This window comes from Mus pahari, chromosome 5 (genome assembly GCF_900095145.1).
Source record: "Mus pahari chromosome 5, PAHARI_EIJ_v1.1, whole genome shotgun sequence".
Taxonomy (NCBI): Eukaryota; Metazoa; Chordata; class Mammalia; order Rodentia; family Muridae; genus Mus; species Mus pahari.
Genome location: NC_034594.1, coordinates 76,454,616 through 76,479,254, shown reverse-complemented (window position 1 = coordinate 76,479,254; position 24,639 = coordinate 76,454,616). Strand labels below are relative to the sequence as shown.

Below are 24,639 nucleotides of genomic sequence, written 5' to 3'. Positions count from 1 at the left end.
CTTCTTCTTCTTCTTCTTCTTCTTCTTCTTCTTCTTCTTCTTCTTCTTCTTCTTCTTCGTTTGTTTCTACCTCTATAACTCAGCGGGCTCATGAGCTTGAAGTTAGTTTCATTTCTATTTCCAATTTTTCTGAGGGATTGGTGCCACTATAAATGTGTGCCCCCATACTTGGCTTTTTACATGGATTCAAACTCAAGTCACTCAACTTAACATAGAAAACCCTTTACCTCACAGAGGTATCTCCTCAATTCCATGATTACTACTTAATAATCAACAGATCTCAATATGCCCTCCATATTTGCTCACAGTTTTGCAATGGCTTATGGAGATGAGTATGCTGTGTGTTAAACAAACTATCCTTGGGTAATTGTTAGCATATATTTAGCTCATTTAATGAGCTTTGCAGTCATGCATGATCTAGATTATCCTTCCTTTATAAAAGGAAAGCTGAGGCTCAGGAGATGAGGCACCCGCACAAAGGAATTCACAAAGTAATGAGTTGTTTGACATTGGAGGCAAGTTTTGCCTAATTAAATAATGGAGTTACTTTAAGGATTTTGTGAGATACAAAGAATTTTTTGCAATTTGAGGAAAACATACATAGTGAAAATCAAAGTGAGCCAAAGAATAAGTAAATATTAGCTCTTAAGTAAATAATAAACTAGCTATAATCCATAGATTCAGAGAGGCTAGGTAAAAAGGAGGGCTCTTGAGCCAATGGATGTCTCTCCTAAGGAAGGAGAAATAGATTGTGCACATGACCTGCTGGGCAGGTATGAATGGGTAAAGTACAGATCTGGTTGGGGGAGATGGAGGAAGAATATGCAGAGTGAGTCAACTGGAATTGGAGAACTTTGAGAGAGTTATGTGGAAACCTAGTGCAGTAGAAGCTCCCTGGAATCTATGAGGGTGATCCTAGTGAGGGCTTATAGTAATAGGGGATGCAGAGTATGAAAGGGCCTTCTCTTGTCACCACACAAGGCTCCCAAGGGCAGGACTGAGATGTGTTTTATTGAGTTGCTGACCAAGTGGTTCCTGTGGATATTTCTAAACCCAGGGGATAAATCTAAACCCAGGTTGATGCTAGGACAGATAGTTGTCCTCTTTAAACTGAAACTGATAACAAGGCCTCATTGCTGAGGAGATATCCACAAAGCTCATTGAACATGGAAAGGTTGAGCTGGTGCCCATGTGAAGCCTTCACCCCTATATTCTAGTGTCTTCAGTTTGGGGAGGTATTCTATAGGATACTAAAAGAAAAATGTAAACATCAACCAAGCCTCAAAACCTTTGACCTAAAATCTTTACTGCTTGCAGAATGTGCTGAGTCAGCTGTGGTGCAGAACTTGTGGGATTAGCCAAGCCCAAGCAATATCTGATTTAACTTGAGGGCAATTCCATGAGAGGAAATATATGTCTTACACATCCTAGGTAGCCAGGAAGCAGAGACTAGGTAGCCCAGAAACCTAGGGTAAACCCAAACATAACTGGTTGAGAAAAAAAGAGAAAGAAATGATTCCTAATGATATTTTGCTATACTCTTTGATTCATCTTGTCTAAGCATCAGCAGTGAAGCTTCCTTTGGCAGCTAATGGGAGTAGATGCAGATATCCACAGTCATACATTGTACAGAAAGAGTTTAAACTGGAGGTCCTTGGAGCTTATAGAATCCTATGGAAAATGATTGCAGAAAGATTGTGGGAGTAAAAAGGATGAAGGATAACATGAAATGATGGCCCACTGAGTCTACTAAGCAGGGCTCATGTTACCTTACAGAGACAAAGCCAGCAAGCATAGGGCCTGCAGATGTCTGTGGGAGTTGTTAGCTTGGTGTTCTTGTGGGATTCCTAACAGTTTGAGTCTTTGACTCATTTGCCTGCTCTTGGGACTTTTTTCTTTCTCTTGAGTGGCATTATCCAGCCATGGCGTAAAGGATTTTGTTTTATCTTATTGTATTCTGTTTTATTGTATTGGGTTATTGTTTCTTGGAATCCTACTCTTTTTTTTTTTCAAGGAAGAAAGAGGGGGAATGGATCCAGGAGAGAGGGGAGGTTGGGAGATCTAAGAGTAGGGAAATTATGGTCTGTTTTTATTGCATTTTAAAACAATCTTTTTCAATAAAAATTAAAAGACAGAAAATAGGCCAAAACAAAGAAAAAATGGAGAGCACCTAAGATGGTGCAACAAATAAGATGCTTTGCTCTACAAGTCTAAGAGTGAAATTTAATATCTGAAACAAACAGAAAACTACATGAGACAGACTGATCAAGATTCTCTGCTGACCTCTGGATGTACTCCAAGTACATACACATGCCCAAACACACACATCTCTGTCTCTATCTCTATCTCTGTCCCTCTCCCCTTCTCTCTCTCACACACACAATTTTTAAAGATTACTTCTCTTTTTTACAAGTTAATATGGAATCCCCTGGTTCCTAGTGTTCCACATGTCTTTATGCACAAAAATTCCATGGTCATTCAGAGCAGGGGCTTATCATGTGAAAGCCTGAGCAAAAAGATTTGTGTTTGAGAAGCTTTTAGGGTAGATACTTTGTGGTACTTTTGAAATAGGCATGGATTGAATATGGAGGCTTTCCCTGGTAATTTTTCATGTTCTCATGTCCTGGAGCAATGATTGAGACTGGGAATGGGTAGTGAGCTAGAAGTAGATACATAAAGAAGTTTATCAAGCAAGCACTTTGTAGAGTAGGAGATCATAAGACAGCTGGGATAAGCAGAGTGTTGGTGGCAATGAATCAAGAGGATTTTGACCCTTTGTGTGTTATTTATAAAAGACTGTTTTCTCCTGAATTTGTATAATGCATCATCCATTAAAACATTTGCTGGTGGAGGTATGATGCTGTAAAATGTATGTCAGTCTCTATACTTTCCCTCAGTTCTATTCTCCCAGTGCCTACTAGGTTCCTACTAGGTCTTTTTCTTCTACCTGAGTAATATGAACTCATTGCTCTCAGATAATCTTGGTTTATCCTTGATTCTTATATTTATATTTATATTTATATTTATATTTATATTTATATTGACTGACTGATATGTATATATGTATGGTGTGAGTGTGTATGTGTTGTATAGATATGGGGAAGTAACATATGTATGTATAAATATGTACAGATGGAGGCCGGAAGTTGATATAAAACCTTTTCCCTCCTTGCTCCCATCTTAATTTTTGAGGCAGAGTCACTGACTTGAATCCTCAGCTTACTAATAGCTAGCTTAGCTTGACATCTTGTGCAAAGGATTCCTGTTTCGACTTTGTAAGTTTTGAAGTGGAATTCTACATCTGCGTAGTATTTATTTGGGTGCATTTGACCTGAATTGAGATATACATACCAGTGCAGCAACTGTTTAACCCACAGAGAAAGCTTCTTAAATCCCTGGCTTCATCCTATTAATCACTTACATAATATGTGCCTAAATCCTGGCTGCACAACATGGATGGCGAATGATACCCTAGGTTCTAAACTTGAAGCTAAAGAGCATAGACACAACTCTCAAGCCAGTAGAAGCAAGCAAGCTCTGTTTGTTTGTTCAGATCAAAGGAGAGGTTTCCCACCTTATCCAAGGTGAGGTAGAGTTTCAAAAGTATATCAAACCAAGAGAAGTATTTCTTAAAGTAAAAGGTATTGCCAGTAGTGAAATGTCAGGAAAAGAGAACACACAGGGTTAGATCTTGTGTCTGTAAAGATCAGCTGAGTGGAGCCCCCATCTTCACAGAAGAGCAGTATTATATCAAAGGAAGCAGATCAGAAGTACAGAATCTTGGACCTCATTGATGTAATTCAGGATATATGGAAGAAACAAAGTCTGTTGGTTCATTTTCAATATTAAGATACTTTAAGTCATCTTAGGTCCAAATACAAATGAACAGAAAGCTCTGGGATACTGTTGGTTTAGATTTTTTTCAAAAAGTTACCTTAATGGGGGTTTCTAAATGTTTTAAACCAACTAAACCACTGTCCAAATGTAGAGGTAAAAAGACTGTAAATAGGACAAGGGAGTATGTTTAGAAATAGTTCTTTGGGGTGACTTCAATCTCCATTTGTCAGGATACCAGCACTCCTGTTCCACTGACTCTGCACCAGTTAGCAGGAACAATCTGGACCAGCTAGGGTGTCAGAAGTTCTCTGTCACACCTCCCTTAAAGTGTAGATCAATGAAGACATGAGACCAAGGAAGAATTGCACAGTTAGCTATGCAATCACCCTTTTGCTGTCTGTTGAGTCATACTTAATACTTTCCCCAAACATCACACGTCCTTCCACAGGACTTGCCTCACCAAAACACCACATGAGTCTGCCTCTGCAAAATACTGTGTTTGTATCCCATGACACAACCAGAAACTTTCACTTCAGGAGACCATAAACTAGCAATCCATACTCAAACTGTATTAGCCTGATGGTTCTGGCTATTGTAGATAGTTGTGAACAGTCAAGGTTACTAAGCAGCCTACAGTCAGACAATCTCTAAAATAAATGGGTTGTAAATCATGAAGATGAAGTCATAATGTATAAGACTGTAGATTCCTGATTATTCAGCCAATGAGACAGGAAGGGAGGGAGAAAAGAAAAGTTGCTCTCTGCTTTAAGTCAGTGTGCCTGTCATCTTGAGATGATAATACATATTGCAAAGTAATAAGATATATTGCTCTGTTTTCCTTATATCAAAGCTCTGGTGCTTTCATGAAGTAAGTATCAACATTTTTCAGAGCATGGACCCACAGTTGGTATATTAAGGATTCCCCCTAAGAGATTTTGATGTTTGAGGTATTCCATGGACCATTTTGATCGATTTGCTCTTTTTCTGCTATGTGCTTGAGACTAGCTGGTACACCACTACTGAGAGCTTATTGCTTCACCTATGATGCCGGTGACCTGGAACACAACTAGTAAGGAGATACTGGAGAGAATAATATTTCTCTGCCTCAAAATTGGTTTTAATTATCTCATTATTGTACATTCTGTTCAATGCAATCTGTGGTTTGTTGAGTGACGACTCATTGGAAGATTTTTCCAGACTATGATTGATAGGCAAATCATGGTCGTGAAAATCCCCCCAGTAAGGGTAAATGGTATATATCTCCCCTGCCTGACCTTGCAGGTCAAAGCAAATCCTGCCCAGTCACCTTACTTCTCTGAACAGCTCCAGAATGCCAATAAGGTTTAGTTCCTACTGGCCCCATAATTGCTGACCCAGCTGTCAAGCTTATTTTCTGAGAAATACAGAGTTCTTGAAGCAAATTCTGACACATTTGGTGAGTCTTGGAAGACTGTCAACAAACCAGCTAAAGGGGGCTTTTCTGACTAAAACAGTCCAAGTTTCAATTCCCGAGTGGGAAGATAAACAGCTCTGGGGAGCACCTGGGAAGAAGATGTTTGTGTCTCAGAATCAAAAAGGTGAAGGTTAACCCTGACAGGAGAAAATACTCACTCACCTTGAAACAATTAGTCTCACTTGGATTCTTCAGCTACTCAGAGTAAACAAGGTTTTTAATATAAATACATTTGAAGCTTTTCTCATTTATATTATATTATATGAAAATAAATATTGTATTTAGATCATGTGCTTGCACTAAAGACCTGAAGGCTTTAGCTTGTAATCCATAAACCAAAAAGGTTTTCAAAGTTGGCTTGAATTTCACTAGTCCCCCCACACACCTATTCTGTGATTTTTCCAGGCTTAATCAACAATTATGACTACCTGAGATGAACCCTCAACACAAAAGAAGTTTGGTTAGTAAACTGTAAAAGCTCAAAGACAGCTCTTCAAAGGGAATTCCAGGACTTCCTGTATTTTATAAGCAGATGAAATAAATAGGAAAAGAATCAAGTCAACTTTTTTTAAAAAAGTTAAAACAGTGGAAAACCAAAACTCTAGATTCAAGCCTTATTTTCCTGCAAAGGAGTCTCCAGTAGACCAGGATGGCCTCAAACTTGTGTCGCTAAGAACATCACTGAACTTCTGGTCCTTTTGCTTCTACCTTCTGAGTGCAGGAGTTTCAGGTGTGTACCCAATAAGCCCGGTTTATATAACATGCGTATTGACCACTGGGACTCATCTTGCTAAAAATAACAAACTAGATTCTCTTAATAAGGGTTTTCTGCATATTTTTGAACAATCTCCATATATCTGTGAATAGAGTTATAAGTATACAGTGTCATTAAACTTTTCACAAATTGCAAAGAACATACCAAAATCATCATCTGGGTATAGTAGCCTGGGCTGGCATTTGTGTTCTCTTAGGGTCTGCATAACATCTGTCCAGGATCATCTGGCTTTCATAGTCTCTGGTGAGAAGTCTGGAGTAATTTTAATAGGCCTGCCTATATATGTTACTTGACATTTTCCCTTACTGCTTTTAATATTCTGTCTTTATTTAGTGCATTTGTTGTTCTGATTTTTATGTGTCAAAAGGAATTTTTTTTTCTGGTCCAGTCTATTTGGAGTTCTGTAGGCTTCTTGTATGTTTATGGTCATCTCTTTCTTTAGGTATGGGAAGTTTTCTTCTATAATTTTGTTGAAGATATTTGCTGACCCTTTAAGTTGAAAATTTTCATTCTCATCTACTCCTATTATCCGTAGGTTTGGTCTTCTCATTGTGTCCTGGATTTCCTGGATGTTTTGAGTTAGGATCTTTTTCCTGCTGTCACAGGCCCATCACAATTAGATTGGAGCAGATGTTGTGTTTCACTCACCATTGATCCTAAGATCACGTGGAGAGTCCTCTGGGGTCCTTGGGGGTGTCCGCCGACTCAGCGCCCTAGGTGACCCAGTGCTGGCACTGACCGGAAGGGACTTGTGCCCCTGGTCAGGCCGATTCTCTGCTTCCCTACTGCTGTCTCAAGCCTCATGTGCGGTTGATTTGGAGCAGATGTTGTATTCCACTCACTGGTGATCCTATGATCGCGTGGAGAGTCCTCTAGGGTCCGTGGGGGTATCCGCTGGCTCCGCACCCTAGGTGACCCAGTTCTGGTGCAGACTGGAGGGGTTTATTATTTCTTAATTTCAGTGTGTGTGTGTGCATGTGCATGTGCGTGTGTGCCTCTCTCTCTCTGGCGTTTGTGTGTGTGTGTGTGTGTGTGTGTGTGTGTGTACACAGAAGAGTATTTGGATGCAAGAGGAAGATCAAAGTGTTTTTTATTTCAAAGGAAGCTTTTACTCTGAAAATAGGCTAGCATGATCCATGGATATTTTTGTTTATGCCCCTCACAACATATATCATCATATCCAGTTTATTTTAGCCAAGGTTATCCCTCACATGGGTCCTAGGTAGTGGGTGCTCATGCTTGCATTTCAAGTTCATTACCATCTAAACCATTTCCTCAACTCCATATGAGTAATAGTCTAAATTCATTTTGGTCTCATTTCTCTGATACAAATATGACAAATACAATCTAGAGAATCACACACAACATTGTGGATATAATCGAATCAACATGATGGAATGGTATGCAATAAAAAGAAGTGTTAATATGCTTCATACAATTCATTTCTCTGAAGGATCTGGTGGGAGTAAAACAATACAATATAAACAACTAGTCAGTAACAAAAGGAGTGGAGCAGGACATAGTGAGACAAACTGGGAGATAAGACTTCAAATGAAAAGAACAACTTGCATAGTCATGAGAGATGGGCACTCATTTAGATTTGGAATAAGGTCTCATCAAGAAGGAAATATTTCATAAGTATTTTTTACAGGTCACCAGAAGGACAGGGATGATTGTAGCGAAGGCTGAGAGTAGGGAAGAAGGCCTGTGAAGTAGCATCATACAGATTTTATCGTTGTCTCTGGTTTACCCCATTTTCAGAGATCTTCTCAGATGCAGCATGCAGATGCTCCAGGAGAGCCACTCACTTGAAGTTTAAGCAGCAGTTTCAAAATTGGAGCAGAAAGCTGCTAGTTTTCCCTTTTGTGATGGTAGGTATAGAAACATTGCTATGGACCTGGGAGATGGTGGGCTTAGTACAGTAAGGACCTGAGTTCAGCTCTCCCATTATTATTTAAAAAGCTAAGGATGACTCCATGAATAAGAATATTTGCTTCACAAGCAAAAGGTTCAGAATCTCTAGAAACTACATTAAGAAAATAATGAAAGGTAGTATAGCCATTTGCATGTCTGTTATTATAGTGCTCTGGAGGTCATGAGAATTCTTGAATGGCAGCCTAGAGCTGTGCTCAGTAAGAGATCCTTTCTTGGGGTAACAAGACACAGTGATGATGCAGGAGGCTTGATGGTCTTCTCTGGCTTCCACACTCATAAGTGTATGTACACCCATGCATATCATACTACACTATACACAAGCATACACACACACACACACACACACACACATTCCATACCACCCCCCACAAAACAACAACAACAACAACAACAACAACAACAACAACAACAGGTGACACCATGAAGCCTGTAATCTCAGAGCTGTAGAGGCATCGGCAAAGGATCTGGGGACTTGCTGTTTACCTACAAGTGATTTTAGTGAATTCCAGGTCCACTCAGAAACCTGATATGATAAAAATAATAAAAATAAAATGTCTACCACTGGTCTTCACATGTGCAAACACACAGACACAAACACACACACACACACACACACATGTATGTGCTTGTATACACATATATAACACAAATACACAGAACAGAAAAATAAAAAAGAAATTTCCATGATTTCATGTTTTACATAGATTCTGTATGTGGATACATGATTCCGCATGGGTGCTTTGTATTTGTAGCCAAAGTGTCAATACATCCATCACTGAGGTGACCACTTCCACAGAAACTGATGGTAAAACAAGCTGTCAGGTGTGGCCCTGGCTGGTGTGGGGAAACTGCAGAGTGGTTGGTCCAAATACAAGGATAGATTGCCTTTTAAATTCCATGGTTAGCATAAGGCAAACAGATTTTCAGAGCCATGGCAGCAGCTCATCCATGAGGCACTCATTCATCAGGAATGATTGGCTGCTGTGGCCATTCCTCCCTTTCCCTAGCTTTACCTACAAGGACTTGGTTCCTTCAACTTCCCCAGCTATTAAGTGTTTGATTTTGGCTTTTGGTATGCATATGTCTATAGGTGTGTGTGTGTGTGTGTGTGTGTGTGTGTGTGTGTGTGTGTGTACATGTTTGTATGCATGAAGGGGCACCTGGATGCACAGTGTATGTGGAAGTTATAGGATTTAATCTTGGGTACTGTTCCTTAGGTGCTATTCACTTTGGTATTTTGAGACAAAATCTCTCACTAGACAAATTCACTAAGACATCTAGTACATAGGCTGCCAAATAGTCCCCAGGCGTCTGCCTGACTCTATATCTCAATAATGAGATTGCACATGTGGATACACCTGAACATCATTTTCCTAAAAATTGGACCTGTGGAAGAAACTCAGGTCCTCCTATTTGCAGAGCAATACTTACTGTCTGTGCTCTCTCCCTAGTCATAAGCATTCCTTTGACAGATTCCTGTAGCTTCTGAAGTCTATATTTCTGCAGATCTAGGGCGGTCTTCTGAACCTCGATAGCCCAAAGACAGCATCAAAGGTGTTTAATTTTTTTTGTTTTTGTTTTTGTTTTTGTTTTTCAAGACAGGGTTTCTGTGTTTAGCCCTGGCTGTCCTGGAACTCACTCTGTAGACCAGGCTGGCCTCAAACTAATAAATCTGCCTGCCTCTGCATCCCAAGTGCTGGGATTAAAGGCATGAGACACCACTGCCTGACCAAAGACAGCAACAAAAGACAATGCATTAACATATATCAATCGTTGAGGAGTATTCAGGTTTTCAATTGATTAGAAACATCACAAAGTGGTCATGGGTTAAGACAGAAGTCTTTCTGTGCACTATACTTCTATTACCTATAAATATGCACACTTATCTCCTCAGTTCTTCCGGTGATTTCTAAGAATAAGACCCCTATGTTGGTCTAATGTTAGGTACATCTGGATTTATGCTTTCTTATATCCTGAGTAAAGTATCTGCAATCATCTGGTGAGACTATCCAGATCTGGCTATAAGGTGCCAGATTTGCAAAGTGGGATCTGGGGCCTCCAAGTGTCACATCTGCCCACTGTTGTCCTGTCTTCCAAATCTCCAAGGCTGACTTGGCTGTGTACAAGGCTTCCCATCATTCCCATGCTAAGACTATACTGATGTTAGCAACCCAAAGATGAAATTTACAACTTTATGACTTCTGCTGCTGTGTTAAATGACTGGATTATAAGGACAATAGCAAAGAAAGCAGCTGAAGCCAAGATGATGATAAAGGATTTGTTTGGGGAAAGAGGGCATGACTTTGGCTTAGAAAGTGGTGAATTTTGGATGAGCACTTGGAAGTAATTAACCAGATAGGAGCAAGGTCTTGTGTAGGGGGAGGATCTTGGGACATAAAACGAGGGTTATAATTCTTAATGAGTCTGGGGAGCCTGGCAGATCATTATGTGTTATCAGAATTTATAATGCTTTTAAAATTAATTAGCTTCCCACACATAAAGAAATTCAAATCGAAGCTCCACAGAAAATTTAAAGAAGCTTAACATCTCCAGATGGCTTGATGGAAGATGTCAAAGTCCTTTAGGACCAAGATTGTGAAATCCCAACTTCTGACTACTAAATTAGCAGCAATATGTGTACCTGAATAGAACTGAGGAAAGAATGGGGAAAGTGTGACCCAAATATCTGAAGACAAATACATAATAGTTATATTAGAAATAGAGTTTGAGACAACTGGCTTAAATTCTGGACCTTTATCACAACTACTTTTATAAACAATAGTAATTTGCTTGTGGTCAAAGTAGGTATTTTTGTGGTATTTTCTTTTGAGAAAAAATATGTAGCCGGTGATGAGTTTGAAATGGCTATGAAGCTGAGGTTGACCTTAAACTTGTACCCATTCTGCCTCCACCTCTGAATAAGTGCTAGGATTAAAGGCAGGTTTTGATGGTGCTGGTGATCGTGACTGGGCTTCTTTCACCTGTGCAGGCATTCTTCTGGCAGAGCTCCAGAGACTTATTTATAAACTAATAGAAAGAAATGGTTCTTATGCAAAATTAAGAGCGAAGGTACAGGTGAGGACACAGGATTGGAGATGTGCGTAGGAGCTATTGCTCCTGGCAACAATTCAACCTTGTCCCTGAAGCCTCTTATATGTGTATGTTTGAAAAATAAAGGTTCTTGGTTTTGACTTTGGCAGTGAAAAACTAACCTTCTGTCAAAATTATATTTTTCTTCCAAGGAAATGTTTTATTCCACACAATGAATACTCCCAGATATAAATGCATGTCCACAAGGGAAGATGAGAGCAAATTTTGTTCAAGCCCCACCTTGCCTCAGCTATTTATGGCCTTATTGCCGCTTTAGAGAGACACTGTCCCTTAACAATTATTGAGAGAAATTGGCCTTATGTGTGCAGAGCGCTAGAGATCTAAGAACATAAGTCTGTTGTCCGTTTGGAGGTCTTGATAGCTGATAAAGGTAATTTTAAATTAAACGTGACTATAAATTACTTTTAAAAGTAATTTAAAACTCATGGATATTTCCAAAGTGGTTGTATCTGTTTGCAATCCCATCAGAAAAGGAGAAGTGTTACTATTTCTCCACATTCTCACTAGCATCTACTGTCACTGAAGTTTTTGATCTTAGCCTTTCGGATTGGTGTAAGGTTGAATCTCAGCTTTGTTTTGATTTGCATTTCCCTGATAACTACGAATGTTGGAAATTTCTTTAGGTGTTTCTCAGTTATTCAAAATTTCTCAGTTAAGAATTCTCTCTTTAGCTATATACACTATTTTTTAATTGTGTTATTTGGTTTTCTGGAGTCTAACTGCTTGAGTTCTTTATACATTTTGGATATTAGCCCTGTATTGGATAGAGGGTTTATAAAGATCTTTTCCCAAATTGTAGGTTGCCATTTTGTCCTACTGACAGTGCCCTTTGCCTTACAGAAGCTTTTCAGTTTCCTGAGGTCCCATTTGTCAATTGTTGATCTTAGAACCTGAACCATTGGTGTTCTTTTCAGGATACTTTCCTCTGTACCAATGTGTTTGAGGTTATTTCTCACTTTCTCTTCTATCAGATTCACTGTATCTGGTTTTATGCTGAGATCTTTGATCCACTTGGACATTAGCTATGTACAAGGAGATAAAAATTAATCAATTAGTATTCTTTTTTTGAGACTTTTTATTTTTATTTTTTAATTTTATTTTTTTATTATTTTCTTTATTTACATTTCAAATGCTATCCCAAAAGTTCCCCATACCCTTCCCCCATCCCTGCTCCCCTATCCACCCACTCCCACTTCTTGGCCCTGGTGTTCCCCTGTACTGGGGCATATAAATTTTGTAAGACCAAAGGGCCTCTCTTCCCAATGATGGTCGATTAGGCCATCTTCTGCTACATATGCAGCTAGAGACACAAGCTCAGGGGCTACTGGTTAGTTCATATTGTTGTTCCACCTACAGGGTTGCATCCCCCTTCAGCTCCTTGGGTACTTTCTCTAGCTCCTCCATTGGGAGCCCTGTGCTCCATCCAATAGCTGACTGTGAGCATCCAGTTCTGTGCTTGCCAGGCACTGGCATAGCCTCACAAGAGGCTGCTATATCAGGGTCTCTTCAGCAGAATCTTCCTGGCATGTGCATTAGTATCTGGCTTTGGTAGCTGATGATGGGATAGATCCCCAGATGGGGTAGTCTCTGGATAGTCCATCCTTTCATCTTAGCTCTAAATTTTGTCTCTGTACTTATATCCTTTCATGGGTATTTTGTTCCTTATTCTAAGGAAGAATGAAGAATCCACACGATGGTCTTCCTTCTTGGTTTTCTTGTGTTTTGCAAAAAAAGTATTCTTTTATAAGCAGGCTACCAGGTAGAGTACCACCCTTTGTTGAAGATGCTTTTTTCCCCCATTGAATAGTTTTGGCTTCAATGTCAAAGATCAAGTGTCTATAGGTAGGTGTGTGGGTTTATTTCTGCATCTTCAATTCTATTCCATTGACTGACTTGTCTGTCTCTCTACAAATACCATTTGATTTGTATCATTATTCCTCTGTAGTACAACTTGATGTCAAGGATGGTGATTTTTCCAAGAATTTCATTTATTTTTGAGAATTGTTTTCACTATCCTTTTTTTTTTTTTTGTTACTCCACATGAAGTTGATAATTACTCTTTCCCTAATTTCTTTCTTAGATCATTTATTCCTTGTGTAGAGGAAAGCTACTGATTTGTTTTAGTTCATTTTTATATTTAGTTACTCCGCTGACATTGTTTATTAATTGTAGGGTGACTCTGGTAGAACTTTTTGGTTTCTTATATGTACTACTATATCATCTGCAAATAGGGATACTTTGATTTCTTCCTATCTATTTTTTTTTCCCTTTGACATCCTTTTGTTGTCTAATTGCTCTTGTTAGAACTTTGAGTTCCTCAGAAAATTGGAAATAGTTCTACCTGAAGATCCAGATATTCCACTCTTGAGCATATACCCAAAAGAGGCTTGACCATATCACAAGGACATGTGCTCCACTATGTTCATGGCAGCCAGAAGTTGGAAACAACCCAGATATCCCTCAATAGAAGAATCAAACTAGAAAATATGACACATATACACAATGAAATAATACTCAGCTATTAAAAGCTAGAACATCATGCATTTTTCAGGCAAATGGATGGAACTAGAAAATATTATCCTAAATGAGGTAACACACACCCAAAAGGACATCTATGGTATGTACTCACTGATAAGCAGAAATTAATAAAAACGTTCAGAGTACTCATGGTGCAACCCATTGACCATTTGAAGCTTAACAGGAAGGAAAGCCCAAGTGTGGATGCTTAAATCACACTTAGAAAAGGAAAAACAATAACAGGAGTCAGAGGAAGGGAGGGGAGCAGAAAAGGGGGCCAGGATCACATATAGGAAGAGACAAGAGAGAAGCCAAGAGTGTCAGGAGAATTCATAGAAATATGCATCACTGTGGAGTGGGGAATGGGGGAAACAACTAGAATGTCCCAGACACCAGGGATGTGTAAGGCACCCAGGACCCATTGGAGATGACAATAGCAGGAATGTTCAACTATCTTCAGTAGATAGGCATGGTCTCCAATTAAGAGATGGAGTCACCAATCCATTTCAAATAAAATTAATCCAAAATTGTTTCTGTCTAAAAGAAATGCAGGTACAAAAAAATGAGCAGAGACTGAAGAAAAGGCCATCCAGAGACTACCCCACCTTGGCATTCATACCAGGCCTAGACACCAAACCACAACACTATTGCCGATGCCAAGATGTGCTTTCAGACAGAAGCCTATAAAGGCTGTCCTCTGAGAGGCTCTGCCAGCATCTGACTAAAACAGATGCAGATGTTTATAGCCAATGATTGGACTGAGCCAGGGACCCCATTGAAACAGTTTGGAGAATGACTGAAGGAGCTGAAGGGGATTGTAACTCCATAGGAAATAAATCAGTGTCAACTAATCCCCTCAGAGCTCAGAGGGACTTCTGCTACATATGTAAGAGAGGACTGCCTTGTCTAGCCTCAGTGGGAAGGGGTTCACTTGGTCCTATGAAGGCTTGGTGCCCCAGAGAAGGGGAATGATAGAGGGGTAAGGTGGGAATAGGTAGGTTGGTTGGGGAACACTCTCTTAACACGGCACAGGGGAGGGAGTACCCCACTGTTAAGGAACAGTCTCTTAATGTTGGGGTACTCTTGGAGAGAGGACCAGTAAGGGGTTAACATTTAAAATGTAAATAAAATAATTAATAACATATGGATAGATTATAAGTAAAATATGAAACATAAATAATTATATAAAATATGACAAATAGAAAAATAGATGATGGATAGAAAGAGAGACAGATGATGTTATCTCCATGTATTGCTATTTCCTGATTTTCTCAGAAACCTCACCAAAACTAGGAGTTGGTTAGGCTAGGGGAACTTTCTATTAGGAACTACAGCCTCAAGAAGGCTTCTCCAGTCAATTTCAGTCAAAAAATTTTGTGTGAGAAAATGTGATAGTGTTTGCTATGTGTACATGTATCTAAGTCCTGTGGGTTACTAGACAAGGCCTTTGGGTGAAGAAAAGTGCTAAACTCCTTTGCAGTATTTTATAGCAACAGGCAGAATATAGGGGACAATGACTGAGACAGAATGAATGGTGTGGATTAGAACTGCTGTGGGGAAACAAAATTGTTTTCATGTATTTATTCATTTGCTTTAGCTTGTTATATACTTAATTAGGCCACTCATTTTAACAAAAGTATGACTACAGGGGCTCTTTCTTTAGATAGTTTAGAACAATGTGCTAAGTAATTGAGAATGAGCATGATCTTCTCAAAGTCTTGGACCTACCTCAGTTAGTTGGGACCTCAGGCCTAAGCCAACAGGCTAGGTTAAGGAGGTTCTGGGAATGAAACTCATAGCTAAGCATGCAGTACTAAGCATGAAGTACCAACTGAGGTACTTCCTAAAATTAAAAGTTTCTACCAATTTTTGTCAATAAACTGTGGACAAATTTAAGATTTATGAGCACACAGAAACAAAAATAATACCCTTAAAATACTGAAGTGCCTTTATTAATGAAATGTTAATATTTTTAATATTATTAGTTCTATAAGAACCACCCTGGCTAAGCTTAGACAATGAGACTGGCCCAAAACATGTTTCTACCCACTTAACAAATAAGCAGTTTTAAAAGCAGGCAATTAATAGTGAACTTACCTGAAAGTGCAGGAAACTAGAGAAGTAGATAGCTATCAACTTAGCATAAACCAATAGTTATGAGTATGGTTTGTGGAATCATATCGTAAATTAAGTCATACCTGGGCATTGTACATTAATACCATGTATACTGGAAGTAGCTCAGGTAATTTTAAGGGGCATTTGGAATACACACCTTTGAGAATGTCACTGTCATAGATTACATTGGCAATTACATTGACAAACATCTAGGGGAAATATTTGTCTAAAGACTGGCACAGATCCAAGTTTTGGCATAGTTAAGGAACAAAGAGATCTGTTGAGCCAGAACACAGGAAAGAAAGATAAAATAGGGAGAGAAAGAGAAAAGTAGAGATGGGAGAAAACAGGGTCAGAGAGATGAGGAGGGTAGGCAGAGAAAGAGGAGGCGATAGAAAGGAGTTAATGGATCTGTGTTCAATGGGAATTTTGGGTTGTGGAGTCTCACTTATATTAGTGGATCATGCAAGCAGGGAAAATATGTGATTCTTATTTGTACCACTCATTTTTGTACTTAGGAATTCAAGAATTGATTTGATAAGGATGAGAGTAACAAGTACTGAGATCCCACAGTTAAGCACAGGGGCCTTTCTCTCCCAAGGTAGGAGATATACATTCGGGTTGTATCTGTAGGGTTTGTGAGGGTCCTGCGTACTCTCTGTCACAGGGATCAGGCTACTGGTGGAGGCTGGACATGAGAGTTTGACTATGTTAGACACTGCTACAGAGATGGGGCAGCACAGCCTGAGGTCCCAGGGAACTGCTCAAGATGGCTCAGGGGTACACGGGCCTGCAGGGAGGCCAGGACTGTTCTAGTTCTCAGGCTCTAGAGCACCCAGGTGTTTCTGGGAGCCTCAAAAGAGCTGAGAGTGGAGTGGGGGCCCGCAGGCTGGCTCTAGTCTGGGGCTGAAGGGGAAAAGAAGAGAGAGCTCCAGCTGGGTCCTGAGGGGAGGAGAGAGTCCTTGGTTTGTTCAGGGGTGGTTTGACTTGGTGGAGGCCTTGGTTGGGAGCACTGAGAGGCCTTCTGCAAGAGATTAGGCCTTTGGCTCTTTAGGGAAAGGCCTGTTCGATTGCTCCCCGTGGCCGATCCTGATGAAAAGAGACAGTCCATTGTCTTAAGGCATTTATTATCATGACAGAGAGTGGTGATGAGTAAAATAGTACCTCACCCTCTCAAGGGCAGGCCTGAGGATAACTACCTTTTGCAGGAAGGAATATCTGGGAAGGACAGTTTAATTGGCTAAGCCTCCAGGTCTTTAGGTGTGTCATTAAAATGGAGATCTGACTTGAGGCTATAGGACCAAATGTCAAGTCCTCTACCTGCGGAGGGGCTTGGGGCATTGCCCTTATATAACTGATGGCCATAAATCTATGAAGAGCTGTGACCTCATGCTAGGAGCCTGGTGTCCAGGACCATGGAAAAACACCTATAGTCCTTCTGGTTCGCTGGGGTCTCCAATCCTAGCTCAACCAGAAACCAGGCTGCCTTTCATAGTCCTATACATCTCGAGAGAAAAGAACTTGTAGAGATTCTTTGAGTTGTGGGTGGGCTACTAGACAAGGCCTTAGAGGGAAGAAAGGTACTAAACTCCCTTTCGGTATCATATACAAATAGGCAGGGTGTAGATGCCTATGACTGAGACAGAATGAATTTTGAGGAGTAGACCTGCAGGCTGTGGGGAGACAAGATTGTTTTCATCTATATTAAGCTGGATATATTTAGAATAATTTCATGGAAGCAAAATATAAGCAATTGTGTATTACTATTTCCATAGACCAGGCTGGCAGGGAGTTTTGGAACTGATAAATATGTAAAGGTTCTTCACAGTTAGTGGTTCTGGTGATTATAGCAGCCATCAGCCACACACAGAAAAATTAACAGACCTGAAGCTAAGCCCTAAGAGAAAGGGAGCTGAAAAAGAGTGAAAAAGATGGGCTGCTTTCCTTTAAATAACATTTTTATTTATTCTTTGAAAATTTCATAAACCCCTCATCCCTTTCAATTTCTCCTCAGTATATCAACCCTCCTGCTTATTTATCTCATGGGTCCTAAGACTGAAGATGAATACACTGAGTTCAAAGATTCTCTCTCTCTCTCTCTCTCTCTCTCTCTCTCTCTCTCTCTCTCTCTCTCTCTCTCTCTCTNTGTGTGTGTGTGTGTGTGTGTGTTTGTATGTGTGCATGTGTATGCATCTGCCAGCTTAAATATGAAAGAGTAGACGATGAAGTTGAAACCTTCTTCTATAATCATTCTCCTTATTTTTGAGTGTTTGCCCTTCAAACATCAGGGCATTATTGTGATCCCCAGATCCTGTGTAAAAAAGCTAAGTGTGGTATGTGCTGTTAGTTCAGCACTGGGAGGGGAGAATCCAGCAGATCTCTGCGGTAACTGGCCAGTCAGCCAGCCTGGTCCATTTTTCAAGCCACAGGCCAGCATCAGGCTTTGTCTCACAATGGCAAGGTAGGCAGTACCAGTTTGAGAATAGTTGAAGTTGACCTCTGGCCTCTTCACACATGCCTCTACATCTACAGGCAATGCTGTATGTACCAGTATACACACATACATGTATACACATAAAGTAACAACTGTGATCTAACTAAAATCATGATCCTTTGGACTTGGCATACAAAAGGTATAAGAAATAATGATAAATATCATTCTTGGGAAAAACTAAAGGTGGAGACATTGAAAGACTAATAAAAATCCTAAACCAGGGTTAGCAAATGACTCCCCAGTGGGTAAATGTGCTTGCTGCTATGCTTTATGACCTGAACTCAATCCTCAGAACCCATAGGATTGCATGAGAAAACAGAGGCAGACACACACACACACACACACACACACACACACACACACACACACTCAATCCTCAGAACCCATACGATTGCATGAGAAAACAGAGGTGGACACACACACACACACACATACTACTTAAAATTATTAGGACAAAAGAGATAGATTCATAAAGAACAAATAATCTTTCTTCAGTGATTTTCCATCCTGAAACTTTCTTAACATATAAGTAAGCAAATATTGCCAATGGGAACCACAGAAGTCTCCCAGCAGTGACAAAGGCTCCTCATTGTGGGGTGAGGTACAGGGGGAATTAAAGGCCTCCTAGAACCTACAGGTGACAAAAGTCCTTCCTTGATAGGCTGTCAATGTTTCCTTCATAGAGCATAATACTCTTTCTAAAAGTGTTTGTCCATGATAAAGGCAGTTGGTTCCACAGTCAATCTCCTCCCTTCAAACTTTACTACTCAGACATATCCACTGTAGCCAAGAGTTTTCCCAAGGAGCCATTAATACTTGGGAGTTTTGTGTTTTCATGAAGGCAACAGGAAAGCAAATGCTCTTTTATGAAGTACTTTGAATGGTTCTGAGTACTATTTTATGCTGGCTTTGATGAACAGCGGTAGGCACTTTTGAGGTCCCTCTGTGACCCAAAGTAGTAGTAATTCACTGAACTGTTCTAATACGTTTAATTGCCAGCATGAACGCAAGGAATCCCCCATGAAGGGAATGTCAGTAAGTGATTCTCTAGAGTAGGTTGGCTTGTGGGCATGTCTATGAGAGAATTACCTTGAATAGTAGGAAGACATTCCCACTCTGAGTGTCACCACTGCCTAAGCATTGTATGATGGATGGACAGAAGCCATGTGAGCATATTTTCATCATACTTTGCTCTTAGCTATCGATGGGATATGACTGTCCTCCTCAGCTTTTTGCTATCTTGATTGCCTGGCAATAATGGACTGTAACCTGAGATTGTGAGCTGAAATAATTAACATCTTTTTCCCTGAAAATGCTTTTCAAGGTACTTTTTCTCAGAAATAGGAAACTGAGCTAAAATAACTAATGGTTTTTTGGATGTTTTTTTTTTTTTTTTTAATGTGTTGACTAAATGTATTTACTCCTTAGGTGACACTGGATATTCTTATAAACTCAGCAGGTGAATGCCACTGAATAAAAGAAGAAAATCAATTCATAATGACACAGTATGCTTGTTCATCATTATGCCTTCAAGAGACCATTAAAATAGCTACCTTCTTGATTGACTCATTTCCAGTACAGTGATTTCTCAACCTATGGTCATAACCCTTTTGGAGGTCAAAAAAGTCCTTTCATAGACTTCACACATATGATACCCCACATATTAGTTATTAACATTCTTATTAATATTGGTAGCAGAATTAGAGTTAGGAAATAATGACAAAATGATTTTATGGTTGGAGACCACCATACCATGAGGAACTGTATTAAAGGATTACAGCACTGTTCTAGAAATATCTTCAGTTCTGCCCATGTTTCCAGCCTCCTTCTGTTCAAGGAGTATCCCCAGTTAAAGATCACTATCAACAACTCTCAAGATAACATATGAATACCATGACTGCAGAAGAGAATTTCATGAATTATCCTGAATATGATGAGAACAAGCTCATTTCATAGTTCTGGAGTACAAAAACTAGCTTCATAATATCTTGCAACACTTATAAACAAAAGCTGAGCATATCCTATTTCTGATTGCAAGTGGTGAATGTTTATTCAAGAACCTAGGACTATTAGCTTTGAACTTTTTATTGAGGCTTTATTCCATTATTGCCTCAACCCTATAGAGATCCCCATAGAGTATAAGAATGTTTCTATTCTCAGCTGAGGCACACACACACACACACACACACACACACANATATATATATATATATATATATATATATATATATATATATATGAATCAATGAAATTCTCAAATAAAATAACTACAGACTGTGGAAATACCTTCTCTTTTAAAGTGCTTACCTTGTAGACATGAAGACCTGAATTTTATTCCCAGTGCTTAAATCAAGTTGGATGTGATAATACACATTAGCAATCACAGCAGTAGGAAAATAGAGATGTCAAAGTCTTTGTGGGTCACTGCTCAGCCAGCACAGGCTCAGCTGGATATATCTGACCAAGTGAAAAGTTCTAGGTCAAATGATGAGATGCTCTTCGGGAACATTGGAAGTTTCTGTCTAGCTGCTTTTTTCACTTACACATGTGAACATATACACAAATGCACAGAAAAGCACACAATTCCACACATACTCATGCTCACACAATTTTCATTTTCGATATGAATAATCTGGTATTATGTAGCCATCTTATGTTGCGTGACTTGATTCATATGGGTACTTACTGTAGGAGCATCCATAGACCTCCACTCTCATGCCAATCTTTCCATTTGGATTCCACTCCAGAGGCACAAAGCGAACAAAGCGGGCTCTCACAGAGTGCAGCAGCTTGTGGTGAACCACACTGTTAGCGTTCATGTTTCCTATAAATGTCTGAAGACAAAAGGAAATCCAGTGAGTTATGCAGTACCAAGCCATGTAAAAAGAAGTATGCATGCTTATTCACTGAGGCTTTTGGGGAATGTCAATAATAACAACAAAACTAGACAAAATAATAATAATTAAAAAGGCCCTAATTTGCCTGACATTATTCTAATGTGGTGACAGCCCTGCCCCAGGCATTACAATTTTTCATAGGCACCAAATGCTATTCTTTTGGATGTTCCTCTGCCTAACATCAGGCCTAGCTAAGTTTTATGAATAAAGGAAGCTGGAGGGTATGACACTTGAAGATTTAAAAATCAATAACATCATGATGTTCCATTTTCCCACAAGTTTATACTCATGTGAACTGTAAGATTCCTGACAACATCCTCCTGGAAAGAAAGGTGCTTTACTGAAATAATTGTAAATAATATTTGAGGCCAGTTATAACACAAAATACATAACATCATCACCACCATTTTAAAAATTAAAAGAAAATTTTGGGGCAGGATGGGAAACCTATAAGGAAATCTATCTTTAAATCTTTCAATCACTTAGTACTTAGAAATTAGCCCGAAGGTCAGCTCCAAGACTGTCCTAATCCAAGGCCCATCCAGGTTTTTGTAGTTCCCAATCTCTGTGTAATCATCACATTTTACAAAAATGAATCATCACAGTCTAGCTATATGTGTAGTTAATTTTTCTGTTCATTTGTGATTGATGTTTATTTTCAAAAGACACACATGGTCTGAAGAGATGGCTCAGTGGTTAAGAATGTTTACGCTTAACTTCACCCACTGCCGAGGTCTAGTGTGGTCAGGGATCTTAGAAGAGAACATAAAACCACCGCTTTACTACCACAGCATAACCTCTAACTCCATTCTAAATATTTCTGCCTATATGCACAGAGAAGAGGGGTCCTCACTCCTCATCAAGGAAACAATTTTTTGAAACAAAGAAAATATCACAGAAAACCACAACTGATGAAAATGTAGAGTACAAGTAACAGTAGAATGTCCTGTGCCAATGGATACATACATTCTCAACAGGACTCCAGCATCTAAGGCTCAGAGACCAATACAGAAGAGACAGAGGAAAGATTGTAAGAATCAGAGGAACAGTGATATTTAGTCTCTTAAGAATATCAAGGGAATAAAAAATTCAGGTGATAGCAGATGCTTGCAAGGATGTGGAGAAAGAGGAACACTCCTTCATTGCTGGTGGGATTGCAAGTTTGTACAACCACTCTGGAAATCAGTCTGGTCTTTCTCCAGAAAACTGGACATAGTACTACCAGCAGATACAGCAATATATCTCCTGGGCATATACCCAGAAAATGTTCCAACTGCTAATAAGGACACATGTTCCACTATGTTCATAGCAGCCATATTTATATTAGCCAGAAGCTGGAAAGAACCTAGATGTCCCTCAACAGAGGAATGGATACAGAAAATGTGGTACATTTACACAATGGAGTACTGTTCAGCTATTAAAAACAATGAATTTATGAAATCTTAGGCAAATTGATGTATTTGGAGGATATCATCCTGAGTGAGGTAACCCAGTCACAAAAGAACTCACTTGATATGCACTCACTGATAAGTGGATATTAACCCAGAAACCTAGAATACCCAGTATACAATTTCCAAAACACAAGAAAATCAAGAAGAAGGAAGACCAACATGTGGATACTCCATTTCTCCCTAAAATAGAGAATAAAATACCCATGGAAGGAGTTGCAGAGAAAAAGTTTGGAGCTAAGATGAAAGGAAGGACCATCCAGAGACTGCCCCACCCGGGGGTCCATCCCATAATCAGCCACCGAATGGAGACACTATTGTATATACCAGCAAGATTTTGCTGAAAGGACCCCTGTGAGGCTATGCCAGTGCCTGGCAAATACAGAAAAGGATGCTCACAGTCATCTATAGGATGGAACACAGGGCCCCCAATGGAGGAGCTAGAGAAATTATCCAATGAGCTGAAGGGGTCTGCAACCATATAGGTGGAGCAACAATATGAGCTAACCAGTACCCCCAGAGCTCATGTCTCTAGCTGCTTATGTAGCAGAAGATGGCCTAGTCGGCCATCATTGGGAAGAGAGGCTCCTTGGTCTTGCAAACTTTATATGACTCATAGAGTGGAACACCAGGACCAAGAAGTGAGAGTGAGTGCATAGGGGAGCAGGACGGGGGGAGGGTATATGGGACTTTTGGGATAGCATTCGAAATGTAAATGAAGAAAATATCTAATAAAATAATTAAAGAAAAAAAAAGAATATCAAGGGTGTTACAACAAGAAAGTCTTAACCATATGGCTGCTGAAATAAAACTGAAACAAGGACAACACCAATAGATATGTTAATATTGAAGGAAAACGTTCAGGAACTACAGGCATCTAAGCAATGTTGAGAGCATAAGAAACATTTAGGTGGTTATTCACTATCAAATGATCAGTCCTGAAATCAGATAATCAAATATAGCTAACATTGTTCAAACTGAACAAGGTATGTGTGTGTATACATACATATATATGTATATATACTTATATACATATGTATATGTATATATGCTTATATATATGCATATGTGTATAATTATATATAATCTATATATGAATGTATATGAACAATTTATAGAAAAAGAGGTTGTAAATTTGAGAAAGAGAAATGGGGAAGTACAAGGAATGGTACAGAGAAAGAAAAGTGAAGGAGGGTATGATAAAATTACATTTTAATTTTAAAAAGTAAATCTTATAAACAATGAAGACTTTTTAAACAAGCATGGAGAACGTAGTTCAGATTCTAGCACACATATGATGAGCATGGAATGGTACCATGCATACATATAATCCTATTATTAAAGGGAGAAGATATAGTAATGTTGCTGAGATTTGCTGACTATCAGCCTAGACAGAGTCCAAAAGTATATAGTTCAGCAAGAGGGCCTGCCTAAAGGAAGAAGGCAGTGAGTGATAGGAGAGAACACATGAACATGTCATCTTGACTCTGTATGTGCTCAGGCAAACTCACCCATACAGAAATGTCCACATATACTACATACATATACATGCTTCATAAGTAAATACATACACACACACACACACATACACACAAACACAGTACAAGACCTGTTCTATCTACTTGTGTTATGTCTCATAGCCTTCATCTACATGGATTATTATTTTACAATTATTGTTTTTCTATAGATGTGTTCCAATCCTAAGCTTTAAAACTATCAGGATCAAATATCCATAATAAAATTTAACTTCTAAACCATTTTGAAGAACATAATTCAGTATAAGTTAATGTTTATGTTATACAACTAATCCAATTGAGCTTGCCAAGATTGTTGTCTATATTACAATGATAGTTTGTCAAAGATGTGTGTTTCATCATGATTGTCCTTGTCAGCTTTAGTAATTTATAGATAGTCTTCCTGATCATGCGCAGTGACACCAAATAGTATAGACCTGATTTTACTGTAATGGTCAAAGGAAACACCAAGGAAAATGATTTTGAGATACAAAGAGGAAGAATATCTTCCTCCCAACACACACACACACACACACACACACA

General features: G+C 39.2%; 1 protein-coding gene across 1 annotated transcript in view; it reads right to left on the bottom strand.

Moving 5' to 3' along the window:
- The window catches only part of LOC110321973 (contactin-associated protein like 5-2), a 631,889-nt gene that overhangs the window by 342,490 nt on the left and 264,760 nt on the right, over positions 1 to 24,639 (bottom strand). The window contains exon 4 of the mRNA XM_029538684.1: positions 20,924 to 21,071. Within this exon, the coding sequence (XP_029394544.1) occupies positions 20,924 to 21,071 (148 nt within the window). The remainder of the gene's footprint in view (positions 1 to 20,923; positions 21,072 to 24,639) is intronic.